At 38.3% G+C, this 16,632-nt stretch overlaps 1 protein-coding gene across 2 annotated transcripts in view; it reads right to left on the reverse strand.

Annotated features, from left to right (window-relative positions):
- The window catches only part of MTM1 (myotubularin 1), a 40,003-nt gene extending 23,752 nt beyond the window's left edge, over window positions 1-16,251 (reverse strand). For both annotated transcript variants that reach the window (XM_031056017.1, XM_005419846.3), the window contains exons 1-6: window positions 16,105-16,251; window positions 7,922-7,993; window positions 6,979-7,051; window positions 5,429-5,523; window positions 4,295-4,405; window positions 3,277-3,378 (exon numbers count right to left, since the gene is read on the reverse strand). In XM_031056017.1, coding sequence (XP_030911877.1) covers window positions 3,277-3,378; window positions 4,295-4,405; window positions 5,429-5,523; window positions 6,979-7,051; window positions 7,922-7,984 — 444 coding nt within the window. In that variant the 5' untranslated portion in view covers window positions 7,985-7,993; window positions 16,105-16,251. The remainder of the gene's footprint in view (window positions 1-3,276; window positions 3,379-4,294; window positions 4,406-5,428; window positions 5,524-6,978; window positions 7,052-7,921; window positions 7,994-16,104) is intronic.
- Between the last annotated feature and the right edge of the window lie 381 nt (window positions 16,252-16,632).

Raw genomic sequence — 16,632 nt, forward strand, 5'->3', positions numbered from 1 at the left:
TGTTAAAAAAAAAAAGCAAACACTTTCAGCAACAATTTTCTTTCAATTAGCACAAGTTTGCAAATAGCAACAGCAGCTGCTTGCTTCCCATCAACAAAGCTGTCAGTCAGATGAGCTATCAGATTTTATGTTACTGATTCAAGGATATCTGAACCCAACCTATGCTCAAACTGGAGACAAACAAGAATCAGCTTCTGGAAGTAAGCACCAAGGACAATGCTGAGGCACAGAGGAACAGTTGTGAACAGGCCTGTGATTTATTATAGGCTCTCAAACTGCTACTGGGATGGTGCTACTGGAGATAAATCTTGAAAACAATAAGTACACTCAGAACATCTTTTGGGTTTTATTTACCATCCATTTGTATGAGAATGGAACAGCATGAAGAAAACAGAAGCAAGGCAGCTCTACCAGTTCCTGTTTAGGCTCAGCTCTTAGGATAAAGTTCCACTACAGCTGAAAATCAATCATATAAAAATATGATATAAAATATAAAAATACAGATAAAAATCAGGGCAGTAAAGCATTAGAACTTTATTGTCTGATGATATCTTCTTTCCACTGCAAAGCTGTACAAGCACCAGTGCTCCTGAACCAGCTAAACATCCAGGATGCAGTTCCACAAGATGGTCTGAGCTAAATTAACATTTTATAATTGCTAAATCCCCCTCTTTTCTCTCCTGTCTTCTCCCTGCTCCACTCACATGTCCACCCTTGCACTGGTTCTGATGAATACTGATTTCAAACCAGGTCTCCCCAAATTATTCAAAGCAGCACAGAGCTAACCAGAATATTTTGCGCTGGATAAGTGAGTTAGGCTGGCTCAGTGATTATACAAATATCGGTTTGGTATTAGAAGAATAATCAACCACACAACTGAAAGATAGAGAGGAGACCAGAGAAGAACAAGAGCTCAGATTTGAGCATCAGAGGGCTTCCATCTCCACTCAGCTGTCATGGGGAACTACAGCACATTCTTTGCAGAACACCTCCCTGAGTAAGCTGGCTACACTCCAAGGGGAAGGCAGGCATGCACAGTCCCAACACTGCCACATTCACACAGTGAAACCTTGATCGGAGCCAGCCACTGAAAGGAGCAGTGCCATCATCCCTCCTCATTCACATCCACCCAGAGAAGCTTTGATACCACTCTCACTTTGGACTAACAAGACAGGAAATAACTCAGAGTAAAGCTTTTATTTTTATCTCCTTGTTAACTTTAGTTCCTTTCACTTCCCTATCTGGTTCAGCATGCAGCCTCAAACTCATGCAGCAAAAAGAAAGTCAGGAATGGAAAACCAGGCAGAAACACTTACCTTTGGCAGGATCAGTTTAAACTGCTTGCCAAAATACAATGAAAGCACACCACAAAAAACCACACACTTGCTTTAGCTCATGTTGAAGTTAAGGGCTCATCAACACTGTGACATTAGAAAATAAGGACAGCTGCAATTTCAGATGGAACACAGGCTCACTTTATTTCCCTCCAAAGTAATCCTGATTTCTAACAGGCATGCCCAGCTTTAGACATAGTTATGAGACAAAGTACAGCCACTCTCCCTTCACATTGTCACCACCTCCCCAGCTTCTGTGCTTTACTGAATCCAAGGGCCAAATTACTACTGCCTCAACCAAGACTTTTGTTATTAAGCTTAACTTCTGTTGGCAAGTGGCCTTCACATGGGCCATATAATGATGAGCTTTATTAGGTTCAACAGGTCCAGCAAATCAAGCAGGAAGTGGCCAACTCCACACATCACTCACCGCCATCGCCAGACAGGATCTCTGGGTCCTTTTGGATGATGAGCCTAATACAAGTGCACATCTCATCACCAAGCTATTCATGCCCCATAGCTGGACCATCCCACAAGACACTCTCCTAAGTCAGTTACAACTTGATTTGCCCATAGTCACTACATACAAGCCTCAAAAAAAACGCAAAAAAAACCCAACAAACCTCTTCCTCATGATAACGTGGAAGAGATTGCATGGGCATGATGGAATTTACAATACAGGAAATATTCAACAATACACTTGACTGTGCCCTGGATAACCCAATCCACAACCCTCTTGCAACAGAAGCCAGAACTCTGTGATGTTTAGAAGACACTTTTGACCTGAACCTCTCCACAACTTGGTATTTTCACATACAGCTTCTTCTTTTCCATCATACTTTCATGGTTCACATATCCTGTCATCCTTTCAAACATTCTCTATTTTAAAATGGATAAAATGGCAACAAAAGAATTAGATATATTCACTTCTTTAACAATTATCTTATTTGTGATTACAACTCCTCACACCTACCCAAATGCAGAAATCTGTTTCACTTCTGAAGGCCTATTCATTAACAATACAAAACACTCTAAGCAAAAGCATCTTTTCCCTTATGCTTTCACTCCACAGTTTGTGTATAGAATGAAAATATCTGCAGAGAAGTTTTAAAGAATTAAATGTTTATAAAGTCTACCCCATTGACTGACACATACATTCCTGGAAAAAAGTAAGATTCTTGCTGCAGCCTTGCATACTCAACTTTTCTTTGAACAAAGTTCTTAAAATTCAGAGCAGAAGCTCCCAATACTTTGTGAACAGTGCTCTTTACAATTATCCTAAATTAAAGCACACCAATAAAGTGTAAATTGAGTGTTACAATAGACAAAATAAAGCATTTACTAAAGAGATGTCAAACCACTCACAATAAGGACAGTGCATGGATTGCAAAAAGATGGAAGATAATGATTAGCTTTTATCATTGTTGCTTAATTTCTTCCATAAGATGCTTTTTACCCGGAAATAAATCTGTAAATCCATAAATGCATTCCCGTTATATTTTTCATTAGTTTCATCAATAAAACAAGTATTGTCTTACAATATCTTTTTCTCCTGAAGTAAAACCCTTGGTGATTCATACTTACCATTGCATTGGAGACTGCTTGATTAATTAATGTTTTCAAGAAATCAGGTAAGGCATGCATTCCCTATATTCCCAAATTAGGGAGGATAATTTGCAGTTTCTAAGCAATGAAATCTGTATGGAGCAGAGGTGCTCAGTAGTGTATCTGGAGTACATCCATAACTTTACAAAATATATAGATTTAAGTGATGTAAATATACAAAATAAAAGCTGCTGTTTAGTTTATGCTAACATCACATTCTATTCTATTATTACACTTTTTAAGCAGCCATGATGTAGCCATTACTAGGTCAGATAGGTAGTTAATTAGCAAGAACTCTGCATTAATACAATTTAGCAATAGAAATGATGTAACTTACCAAGTTATGTGACTGGGGAAAAGCATATTTTGTGAGGACTTCAAATATATCTCTTCTACTGTGCCCTTCTTGTTTTAATGCAAACCGTAAATTCCTCATATCCTAAAACAAAGCCATTATCTGTTAGGTGAACCAAAGCTGTAAGATGCTTTTCTCTGTACAAGTGCTATATTATACACTAAACATGATTTAGAATCTGCTTGTAACTCACCTCAAACCCTTGTGAATGTTCAGTTTTATTTCTTATCCCATAAAATAGAATAGAGTGTAAGAATTGTACAAATAAAGTAGTACCACACTCTGCATGCTGCAAACGGCCCTTTGGCATGAAGCCATCAGAAATGGCTCTACTTGATTCACTAAAAATCTCATGAGCTATTGAAAGTTTGCAGGATGGGAATTATTTTATTTTTGAAAGAAAGATTTGCCAATGATCTGTGTAGAATACATTGTTCCTATGTTCTCATCACTGGTGTCAAAAATAAGAAATCTGTGCATTAGCTGCTAAGAATCAAATGAGCACATACTCAGTGAATCCAGTAAAGGACCCTGAGTTATCCACTGGGAACTCCCCTGTGACCATAGCTTTCCATGGTGACAGTTTTTTGTGATACTATAGATATTTTTTAAATAAACTTTTCACTGGCTTTATAGTTTTCAAAGACCTTGTTTGAGATGTTCTTCAAAGATATCAGAATTAAAATATTCATTCAGAATGAAAAATATTCATTTTAGAACAGATGAAATAACAAAGCAGTGCAGTAATAACACTAAAATACAACTGACGTGCAAAACCTTGTCAATTAGTGATTTGGAAAGCAAGACCAATCCCTCTCCTTGCATGCAGGTAGGACAGTTAAACAGCCCTTTATACAAAAGCTATTTCTCTGTCCATTTTCAAAAAGCTTTTTTTAAATTCATCCATAAGCATGTACTTTTCCCTTCCTATAAACAGGTAATCCATGAGGAAAAAAACCCTCTAGATTTCATTTCCTACTGAATTATTGGAAAGTCTTACTTTACAGGTTATATCTAATCCATAAGAGTTCTCTCCTCTGCTTGAAGCTCCTCCCATTTTTTCAATCCTTGAAATTACACCCAATGGAACATCCAATATCACAACTGGATCCTGCAAGAAAAGTTTGAGTAAGGAAAAGATTAATGTGAAAAGAAGACGCAAGCAAAATGTTCTTACGCATTCCAGAATAGAAAGCAGACATGAAATACATACAGGAAACAAAATCATGTTTCTGCCTTTGAGTCTCCTCTCCCAGCATGTTACGAAGTCTGTACAGTCACTCTACAGCCTTGAGCACCATCCAGTTTAACATGCTACAAAAATATTTCACGCCTCGTTCAGCACGCAGAGAAAACAGTGGCAACACCCTAAGAGATGCCTTCTGCTACACACTGATTGCCCCTGCTTGTTTATACTGCTTTATGGATATACAGCATAAAGCAGAGCTACATGAAAAAAGACATTACTAGTACAGTTAGCTAGAGCCAGAAAGACCTCAGTTCAATAGTCCCAAATCCTTACTTTAAAAAAAACCAAGAAAACATTATGAAAGAGATCACAAGCACATTTCACTCTCTTTCATGTCACTGCTTATCAAACACATTATCACTCCCCCCACCCATATAAGGTTCTACTGATCAAAGTATTTTTCTTTTCTAACAGCAAGGACAATCAAAGCCTTGGTTTACTGACAGCCATTTTAAGAACTATTGCACATCATTAGTTACTGCCCTTGATCTATCACAGATTAAAGTGTAAAGGGAACAGCTATAAAAAAAGCTCTGACAGACAAAAGATAAAGGTATCAGTTCAGTCTAAGTGATTAAACTGTAATTTTACCAGGCAAAAATCACACTTTTACAACACAATTAATTTTAAAGAACGTATATTGTAATACAGATACCTCAGTGGCACAAAGGCAATTACTATTTAGTCATTACAGAATTAAGATATGGTTATTACAAACATTACAGACCATTTCAAGCAAAAAGCCTCCCATGCAATCCCACAAGCATATATGTGCCAAAACTAAAACAAATGAACTGGCCACAAAATAAATCAAAGGCAGTGGAGGGGAACAGAAGGGAGTTTAAAGTCAACTCATCCCATGAAGTAATTGTGGGTGTTACTCACATTTTCCACACTTCTTAGGTACAGCCTGTAGTTTGTGATGTACACTCTTCCTTTAACAGGGCCATTAAATGGACACATATAAATAACATCCTTGTCTGTAAGAAATGTAGTATTTCTTAAAAGATTGTGAAAAGACAAAATGAGAGCTGAGGACAGTATTACTTAAGTAGCAGTAAAATAAAACAAGAGCTGTACTCAGAGATTAATTAATTTAGCAAGTAATACATCTGAGTTTTATCTACTTGAATTATTAAGAAAATGTGAAAGACTCATATAGTAAACTTGTCCAAATTAAGTGCACAGATTTCAGCAGCCGTCCCTAGTTATATTTGTGTTTTCTTTCTCAGTACTACACAGGAGGACATAGAACAGGGAGTACTGTTATTACTGTACCACAGTCTATTCACCATCCCAGAACAAATACATTGTTGATACTATTACACCATTCTGTAAACAATTCTCTACTGGAGTAGTAGTTCAAGTTGAAGAGTGTTTAGGGAACTCACCACGCTGCAGAGAAACACTACATTTCAATTTGAGGCAATCAAACATCAGTAGTGCTTCAGCAAGGACAGTAAGAGAACAAATACTAACACATACCACTCAAAAAGAATTAAGCGAAGCAATGCAAGCAGAATCACAGAATTGTAAAGGCTGGAAAAGATATCTCAAGATCATTGAGTCCAATCATGACATTAAACACTTCCCTATTTCTTCCTGTCCACTTATTTCTTTAGCCCAAACTATTTATCTGCCTTCCACAAAAAGTGCACTATATTCCAGTGCAGTGCCCCACAGCACAGACAATTTCCATAAAGATCACATCACACATCCACCTCAGTCCCACACCCTCTCCCTCACACCTTCTTCATTAAAAACAAAACTACTTCCTCTGAATCACCACATTGTTTTCAATTAAGCCAATCTTGTTTACAAATGCACCCAACAAATCTGGCCATAGGGGAGAAGCTGCAAAAGTAAAAGACTCCAACACAGACTTCAATTTCAGGAAGAGCCTCCATCAAGAAAAGAAAACTACACAGTACACTAATCTCCCTCATGTTGCAGCATTTGTGTATGTAAAAGCCAACAAGAGCAGAGAAGCCCTGTTCATGCCCTCTTGTGTCAAGGAAGCATAAGATGGTACTTTGGGAATTCACATTTAGACTTGAATTCCACACCACTCTACAAGGTATCAATGCATAGTGGGTAGAACATAGAATTCTCTTGAGTTCAGAAAACTTGGAGGAGCTCCCATCACTCAACATGTGCTGTTTAATCTGTAGGTACAATTAGGACACAACTTGTAATTTCTTTCTATGGGAAGATCTGGCCTGTGTAGAAACCAAGATTTTAAACACTGAAAAGTTATTTGTGGTAAGTGATAAAAAGAATCTTTCACAATTTCTTTGAAAAACTCATGACATTTCAGTATATCTTTGCCTCCAGCCCAAACCAGTCCAAATAACAAAACAATTCAGTAAGATACAGGTGTTTGTATCTTCAGACTGCTGAACATCACTGCATCAGGCACCTACTGAGCTTCATACCTGTGACCCTGGTCTCCCCTGGCAGACGAGGTATTTCTTCATTTTGTTCCCAATTAGTTCCATCTTTTAGATTCTAAAGAAGAGAAGCACAACAACACATCACAGTTATTTACAATTTCACGTTCCAGATTAAAAATAAAACCAACCAAACTTAAAGGTAATTCCTGCATGGGAAAGAACAGGTCTTGCCAAAGTAGGAATTCACAGATTGAACCAAAACAGGAAAACACAACACTACCTTACAATGCAACTATGACATGTTTAAAGGTTGAACAGATCTGAAACATAAGCAGGTTTTAATCTTTTTCCTAAAAGAACAGTCAGTTATTTTTATTCAATTGAAATTAAACACCTATACTCTAAATTCTCTGGAAGTTGTGTGCATTTATTTTTCCAAGTACATTGGGCTTGGAAGAACAAATCAACTGCAATTACTTAAGCAATGTACTCACAACTATCACACACAAGCCACTGCTTTCTTGCACCCTGGTTACATTTTCTTCAGCTGCACAGCATTAGAAAGCAGAGGGACATGACATTAGATTGTTTCAATATATTTTTCAGTCTAGATGAACATCTTAAAACTGAACCAGACAAACATAGCAAGGTATAACTTAGCAATTGCAATACAGAATCGAAGGCAACAAAGTGCCCAAAATTTTCAAGAATGCCACAGAATATTTTAAAGTAGAAAGCAAGGATAAGAGTAAGTACATTAGAAATGATTTTAAGGAGTCTCTTGTTAGCTATGATAGCAAATACTTTGCCCATCCACTCCAAAAGACATTTAAATAATCTCAGTTAACTGCATTAGAATTTTAGCAAAAAAAGTAAGCATATACATTCAAAAAGCTTTTGGTTGTTTTTCTAACCAAATATGCAAGACAATGCTCTCTGGGAACTCTGATGTAGAAAACCAAAACATGAAAAAAGTTACACTTACCTGTTTACTTGAGGAGTTCTCCAAGGAGTTTGAATTATATTTAGATGTTGATGAAGAGGCCATGCCGGGTATCTGACAAGTAAACACAAATTGAAGACTTAAACTACCTCCTGAGCTGCAAGACTATTTCCAGGAGAGATTTTAGACTTTTGAGGTCCACAGGTACACATGAAGAACTTAAAAGAATGTTTTGCAAGCTACCAGTAATTCAAAAAATTACACAATCCCTCATAATTGAAGGTTACTATTCAAAAACATCCAAATCTAACAAGAAATTCATTTCTAGCTTTGCAATTGGCTCTTACTATAAGGAATATTCTGACTCAAGCTCTCTAATGGAATTCCGATGTTGGAATACGAGTATTGGTTCAGTAAACAGACATTAGAGTGCTTGTTTTAAGTCACTGTATACACATATTATGAAATGCTACCTACTTGGAGTATTATTGCACAGCTCTTGAAGTCACAAGCATGTCAATACACTCATGTGGCTCAAGTTTAAAAAACACAAGAAAAGGAAGGGCTTCCACAGTACTTCTCTGTTTAAAAACAATCCCCCATTTCCTAACTGAAGCTTCAGCTAGTACATCAAAAGAATGAGGGTCCAGCCTTCTGGTCTGAACAACATTCATGTATTTAAAGGAAAAGGATTTTCTTTATTTTTTAAATGGTATTAATTAAAGACAGAATCTTGCGTGACAGAGGATTCATCATCTTAACACTGCACAAGGGAATTTTAGAACTAACACTGGGAAAACACTTCCCTTTCACTACTCACACACCGTTCATCAACTAATCTGACATCACACAGCAGTCTTGAAGAGATCCTGTTTGGCTGGGGGGCAGGGGGGGAAGACGATTACAGACTACACAGTCTTTGTTTCCATTGCACAAATGTGTAGTCTTTAAAAAGCACTGTCTCTCCCCTCTCAACATGGGAAAGTTTGGCCAGATCTCTGCGCCATGAAAAGCAGCCCAAGCTCCTGCGTCACAGGAGGGCTGACAGTGACACTGCAACAGTCCTGTGACAGAGACACATTAAACTGCAAGAGCAAAAATGCTTTGACATTACTTTAACAGTACACCAATGGGTCTGTGCAGGAATAAAGTGGAACACCACATCCTGCGGGTTCTACAGGGTTGTTACCCAAGTCTTTCATCTCTGATTCAAACAGAGAAAACTTGACATTGTGTTTAAAACTGCAATATTCAGTGATACAGTTTATCAGTAAAATAATCACATCCCTGCACCAAAAAAAAATTTAAAAAGAACAGACATTCAGCTGAAGAAATAAGGACAAAAAAGCTTTGAATGCCACAGAGCCTGTGTGACCCTGCACACAGAGGTTACTGCCTCCCTTCTGGGTGTCCAGCTATCTTAACTTTCTCCAAACACTGAAACAGGGGCCCTGAACTACCTCTAGTGCAATGCCAACAATTTCAGTGAAAAGCTATTAGCAATCAAAATTAAATCATTATCCTTTCAAACTAACCTACACAGAAATACTGCTGCAACACTGGAGTCTAGTATTTTGCCCATAGAGTATAAGAGAAGATATTTTCACAGCTTTTCCTTCCTTGCAGTATCTTACATACTATAAACTTAAAGTAGATACAATTTTTGCTATATTGCCATGCCAACTTGTCAGCATCCAATACTTGCTCAGATAAGATTCTTCAATTTATAGAAGTTTAAGATTTTATAAATGTAAAAAGCATATTTACTCAGAAGGTTGTTTTCAAAAAATTTCCATATGAAGTGTCCTTTTTTCCATATTTTAAATGAGAAATGCCAGGTGAGACAGCAGCCCCAGTTTTCCTATGTCAGCAGAGACCAAGTAACTGCAGCTTTTAACTGGAGCTCAACGTAAATTTAAATTAAGGCTGCCCCAACCACAAGAGACAAGTGAGCACAGACAAGCCCCAGAAAAGTGACTTTTAAAGGATGTGACAACCCTGAATAGATCTGCACTGCTAAATGGAAATAGTGACTGCAGCAGGTACCGGCACACCCGAGCTGGCTGATCTTGCAACCACAGCTACTCCAGCAGCAAAGACACAGGGAGAGCTCAGCCAGGCCCTGGGCACTCGCCTCAGAGACAGCCCACTGCCAGAGCTCAGGAAAACAAACTCTTGTCTGGACACTCCCCATGCCTTCCAATCACAGTGTACTCCTGCTGCTCACACAGGGAACAGCACCAAGTGTTTCAAAAGCCTTCTGTGTGCTCCTTTGCTTTCTTTATTTTTTCCTTCCCTCACTGCACAGTCACTGAGTTTGGGCTGAACTGCAGCATTACATGAGGTGAGTTAAGATTCTGAGACAATCCAGAACACTGACTATAATTCACACTGAGATGTGGAAAAGTTAAAATAAATAGGCAGAGACCCTGTCAGGTTCTCAGAAAAGAATTCTCTTTGAGGAAGCTGACAATACAGCAGGACAGAGCCCCCTTCCCCCCATGCTGCCACCCCACCAGGCCATTTCAAGCAAACAAGATGTGTGTGGTCTTGCTGCAGATGTTTATGTTTCTGTGCATGCAAGTTTACTTTGTGTAAGATTCCCCCAACTCTCCCTGAGACCCATTTCTTTAAACATACTTTACAGCAGAAATAAATTCATTATCTTACTTCAATTTCTATAGAAAACTTCATTCTAGAATTACAACCAACTACTCTGTTTCATTTCCAACACTTCAATGATGCAAATTAGACTTATTCAGAGCTAATCAAGTTGAATAAATATGTAAGGAAGATAAGGTGCTATCTGTGACAGTATTTTTTAAATCCATCAAACATTTTCACTAAAATTAATGTGAGATAATTTCATCAGTATGCAAATGGAAGAATACTTCTAATGCTAAAAAATTTTGCTTTGAAATCTAGTCATACCTAAAAATCCCAAATACTAATAAGCATATTAATAACCACACACATTTCCATAAGTAAACTAAGTCCTAGTAATTAGTTATAGAGCACTCATTAGACAGCATTTAGAACAGTGTTTTGGACCCCAGTACAAGACAGGCATTGATAAATTGCAACAAGTTCAGCTGAGGTTCCCCAGGAGGAGCAGAACACGGAGCACCTGCCCTCCTACAGTGAGAGGCTGAAGGAGCTGGGAATTGTCCAGCCTGAAGAGGAAACAGCTCCAGTGGGACCTCACAGCTGCTCACTCAGCCTTTGAGGCACTTGCTGAGAAGGCAGAGTCAGGTCTTCAAAGTGGTGAGTGACAACAGAAATAAAAACAAACTAGATTTCAGCTTGATTTCTGGGAAAATAGAACAACAAAGCCCTTCTTTTGCACTGCAAGGCAGTCAGGCTGTGAAACAGGCCTCAAGAAGCTGTAGTCTTCAGCCCCAGAGGTTTCCAAGACCCAGCTGGATAGGGCTGTGAAAAACTGGTTCTGATCCTGCTTTGAGCAAGAGGTTGAACTGGAGGCCTCCTCAAGTCCCTACCAACCTGGATTATGCCTCTGCGTTCTTCAGACAATAGACAAGATTAAGTTCTCATTAAAAGTCCATCAAACAAGGACACACCCTTAAGGAAATGGACTTCTCTATAACAAGAGAAAACAAGTTTTCAAAAACATTTAAAACTAACATGAAATATTTCCTTTTTTATATATTATTTCTTAATCTGTCTAATTGTGCAGCTTCTGGCTGCCACCCAAAGTAATATTGCCATGAACAATTCAAAAAAACATACTCCACCACACTCTTAAAATAGCTACAACTTTCTCATTATCACAGAGCAGCAGTAGTCCTTCCACACAGGGAGACACCTTTCAAGTAGTTTTCCACTGCAAGCACATTTTATTCCCCAGTACTCATGTGTACTTCTAGACTTGCACAAAAATTGATAACCATACAAAGCTCACACTTGTCAGCAGCTGAACAGGAGAATTACTCTGCAAATTTAAAACAAATCAGGCAACTTTCTTTGTGATATTCTGCAGTTAGCAACAGTTGAACATTGATTCCTGAATCTTGAATAGCAAAGAGACAAAACAATTTTACTGGCTTTAGTTTGAGCTGATAAACAAAGCTTTGTTTAAGTTATCAGAACTTAATATAGTAACACTATCGAGAAATGGATGCTCTGGTGATCTTACAATAACAAACTACTTGGAACCTGTGTTTTCATTAAACGTGATATTTATACTTGTGCTTCCTAGGATTGGATGGGAATGGAGACACACAGCAATGTTTGAAAGGTATGCTGGTAGAGTTTTCCTAGCTATAATAACAACATACACAGCCAGTATGAATATACTGCCTTGTGTTTCCCATACAAAATTAAAATCATAAAATACAAAGTCCTAAAACCAAAGGGATGTCTGTCAGAACCACAACTGCACAGATGAGGTAATACACAATAGGTAGGATTTCAGAAATAACATACAGAATAGCACAGAACTCCAGGAATTTCTAAGTATCAAAGTTAAGCTAGGACAACTACAAAGGAAAAAAGGCAAGAAAAGTATTTCACTCTAAGTATTAAGCAGAAAAGAACATAAATCCTTTACAAAATATATATGGAAAAGCAGCAGTCCTGAAGTGTCAAGCCAACAGCAGCATCTAAGTTATCAGAGTCACCAAAGTAAGGACCAGCATCTCAACACTACTAAATACTTATTTAATCCAATGAACTGAAGAGTTCATCTCAGTAAAGCTTAATAAAATTTTAGGATAAGATATAAAGACATACAGGGGTACAAAACAAGCCACAAGAATGATCTAAGGCAATGAAGGCAGTTTCCCAGACATCAGCTGTCCCTAACCAAACAGCACCAACCAAACAAAATGAAACACAGTAAGACAACAGTGCCACAACAACTAACCAAGTCCACAGAACTAAATACATCTCTTTCAAGCTCATTTAACCAGTTGTATTTTAGCACAAAGGAACTATACTCAGAAACAAAGATAAAGTAGCAGAAGTCTCCAAAGTTACAATGCTACAAAAAAAAAAGAAGTAGCATAAAGCAGAGCATTCCAATTTCAAAACTGGAAACAACGAAAACCCCACAGAAAACCCACACCAGAGAAATACTTGCTGATATATATTTCCAAAGGATAGAAACCCAACAACAATTTCCTGCAATAGTGAAAGATATCAATGCAGAGGAGATTTAGAAGCAAAACTTCTTGGGCTGGAAGGGACCTTTCTAAGTCATCTGTTCCAATCCCCCTGCAATGAGCAGGGCCATCTTTAAGTAGACCAGTTTGCTCAGAGCCCTGTCCAGCCTCACCTCAAAGGTTTCCAGGGATGAGGCATCCTCTCTGAGCAACCTGTGACAGTGTTTCATCATCCTCCTGAAAAGCTTTTTCCTTCAACTAGTCTAAATTGACCCTGTTTTACATTAAATCATCACCCTTGTCCTATCAAAATAGGCCCTGATAAAAACCTTGTTGCCATCTTTCATTTAGACTCCCTTCAGGTACTGGGAAGTGCTATATGGTCTTCCTGGAGCCTTCTCTTCTCCAGGCTGAACATCCCTGACTCTCAGCCCATCTTCAGAGTAGAGATATTCCAGTCCAAGATCATTAACCATAATGATGTTGTTTGTGCTCTCTTATCTCAATCAGCAGATCACAGAATCTCCTATTTCTCCTTTACCATCACCGCTACAGAGTCTAAAATCCTTCCAAGCATAACCTCTTTGTAATGCAAGTCACAGCCCTCACCTTTCCTCAAATGATTCTACTGATCTGAGACTGGATTATGCCACTAGTGTGTCTTTTCCCTTAATGCCTAAATAACATTCCCTATTCACATGCACTTACTACATCTACATTTTCCAGGGAAGCCATATGAGCTTTCAAGTCTCTCTGAAAGTCTTATCACATCAAGGTGTAACCAGAACACACAAAGCAAGCCAGCAGTGCAAGCCTCAATGGAATACTGCCCATGCAGAACCTATCTGTCCTTCTGCACCAACGTTTCCAAGTCAGTTAAATAAAATTCATCAATAATCACTATATTAAAAAATCAGTGTCCTACAAAAACAGTATCACAAAAACTCTCAATCTGAAGCTGTTTGCTCAGCACCAATTCTACACCAGGCTTCCCATCCCTAAGAAAAATGCACTCCAGAATTGTTGCCAATTCTCTGCTAGACTGTACAGCAGCTGCACAACTCAACACAGACTGCTGAATTTGTTTGTGAAGAGCCAGAAACGCTCCCTCTCCCAGAAAAAGCATTCTCTTGTTCCCTAATGAGCCCTGCATTTGACAGGTCAGTTATTGTCCCCAAAGGATTCAACACAAACAAATACAAACAAACAAAATTCACAACAGTCAAGTGACTGCTAATTCACCAAACCAATTACAAGTGTGTCAGCTGCCTGCCCACTCAGATTTTACAGGCTCACTATAGTAGGGAGTTTTCAAGATATTAGAAGGAAGACCTCATTCTAACAATAACTGGTATCCTGACAATGGAAATCTACAAATGGCAGCAAAAGAAAAAACTCAGCAGAAAATTTCTCAGTGCCACCAGATCTTACACAGTTCTATGTATAAGTTCTTAAAAAAAAAACCTCTTGTAGTCTGTACATGGAAGGCAGGTATTGAATAAAGAATAGCTGGATAAAGGAAAAAAAAATCTCAATTCTGTCTTGATTGATATTTCTCCTGTCTACATTTGAAGGTTTTTGTTTTACTGTCTTAACATGGAATTTAACTCCCATCCTATTTTCAAAGTAAATCATAACTTTCAACAAGACCTAACATAAATGTCTATAACATTGCCTTTTCTAATTATCAACCCAATTGCTCACTCCTTTCATATTATATTGGAAATACAGCTTAGGGTGATATCCTAGCTTTTATCCTGGCAAGCTTTCTTTTAAGAGAATTACAAGTCCTCTCACAAAGAGAGGATATAGGGTAGAACACATGCCATCATGGATCTGGTAGTTAGATCATTTTTGTGCTTTATATCACCATTACAAATAAAAGCAGCACCTTCTTCAGTAGTAATACATATTATTTTCTAGGGCCTGTATACCAGCAATAGTTGTATTCCTTGCAATCTATGCTAACAATCATTTCTGTCCATTTGTACTCACTTATTACTAATCTTGTATTTGTTCTATGTGTACTACCTTTCCCTTATCATGATTCTCTTTTTTTTCTGGACTGCTTCTTAATATTCATTCTGGTAGCTGAGTTCTAAAGTGGAAGTTCAGTCCTGTGAGTGGATCAAAGGAAGCAGTTTTCCCTCTAACAGCTAAATCTACCTAGATTAGGTGGCATGACAGAAGTCAGTGGGTTTTTTAAGTAAGCATTTGTCAGATTACCTCTAGAATCAACATTACATCTGTAAGAAAGCTATGCCTGAAGGCTGATCCGTGGCTTTCCAAACCCACCCAGTCTATTTTCACTGCCTCGCATCCCCTGCAGGGAATGCATACCTCCCACATTGTCAGAAGCTGATGCAGTTGACAGGAAAGCCTATGGGACAGCACACACAGCTTCCCAGTCTCCTATTAAGAAAGCCTTCAGTTGCTCTCTGCTCATTCTTCTTGAAAGATATCCCCCTAGGCCACTGTAGTTCTGTTGCTAAAGATCTAAGTGGTGATTCCACAGGAGAAATGGAAATTGCATCTGTTATGCAATGATACACTGCATTCAAAAATGACACTGTAACAGTTAAAACTACATCCCCCTACTCAGACTTTCCTCCCAACTTTCCTTTAAGAACATGTACAACCCTTCAGAGTCATCCTCTGCCATCTGCTGTTTAGTTCCCTCTTCCACTACATGAATACACACAATGCCAAGGAGGAAGTCTACTTTTTAAAGTACAGACCAGCTCAGAATGGTACTAAGTGGACTATGATTTTATAGACTATGACAAAGTCATTTACAAATCATTGCTGGATTCCATCCCCAAGAAAGGAGACATTGGGACTACCCTGCCCAATGAACGACCATAAGTCAGTCACAGGGCAGCACCACACCTTTGCAGGTGCTCTCTTTCAAGCAACAGGCAGGGTCTTTGCTGGGCATAGAAACTTGGATACTTCCCACACTGATGGGTCCAGTGACATCCCAGTCTTTGCTGTACAGCCTTTCCACTCACTACATGCAATAACATGAGTAACTTGGAATGTGGCTTTTCCCAACCATACCTATCTTACCCAAAAGTGTACTACAGTCTACTAAAAGGCACTTACTTTTGTTCTTTCTTGCTCAGAAGTCTCCAGATTCAACCAGTCATTTCAGTCATATAAAATATAGATGCCCTCTTCAGCGTCAGATGTCAGGAAACTTGGGTTCATTCCTTCAGCTTTACAACAACATTTGACTTTTGTGCTGTAGCTGGCCCCTAACAGGAATGGAACAGGTAGGAAGACATTGTTAGCATTGCCAGAAAATTTCAATTGACATTACTTTTCAAAACTTCAGAAAGGAAGCAAAATCCCAGAATAGTGCTATCAAAAACAATCTGGAGAAAGGAAACAAACAGTACTAGTTCTTTTTATGTTCCACCTTATGTCAGGTTTGGCATCAAGTAGGTGGAATTGAGAACTTTCTCTTCTAAAACTCTTAAGAACCGGTTTTAAAATGTTGTAATTCAGTTTCTTTTCCCAAACACACTTAGGAATGACTTTCATATGAAAAGCTATGCAAAGTCACAAGCAATAGACCACGAAACAAAAAACTCCTTCTACCCAATTCAGGTTCTTAGAGAAACTAGTATT

This window comes from Geospiza fortis, unplaced genomic scaffold (genome assembly GCF_000277835.1).
Source record: "Geospiza fortis unplaced genomic scaffold, GeoFor_1.0 scaffold157, whole genome shotgun sequence".
Taxonomy (NCBI): Eukaryota; Metazoa; Chordata; class Aves; order Passeriformes; family Thraupidae; genus Geospiza; species Geospiza fortis.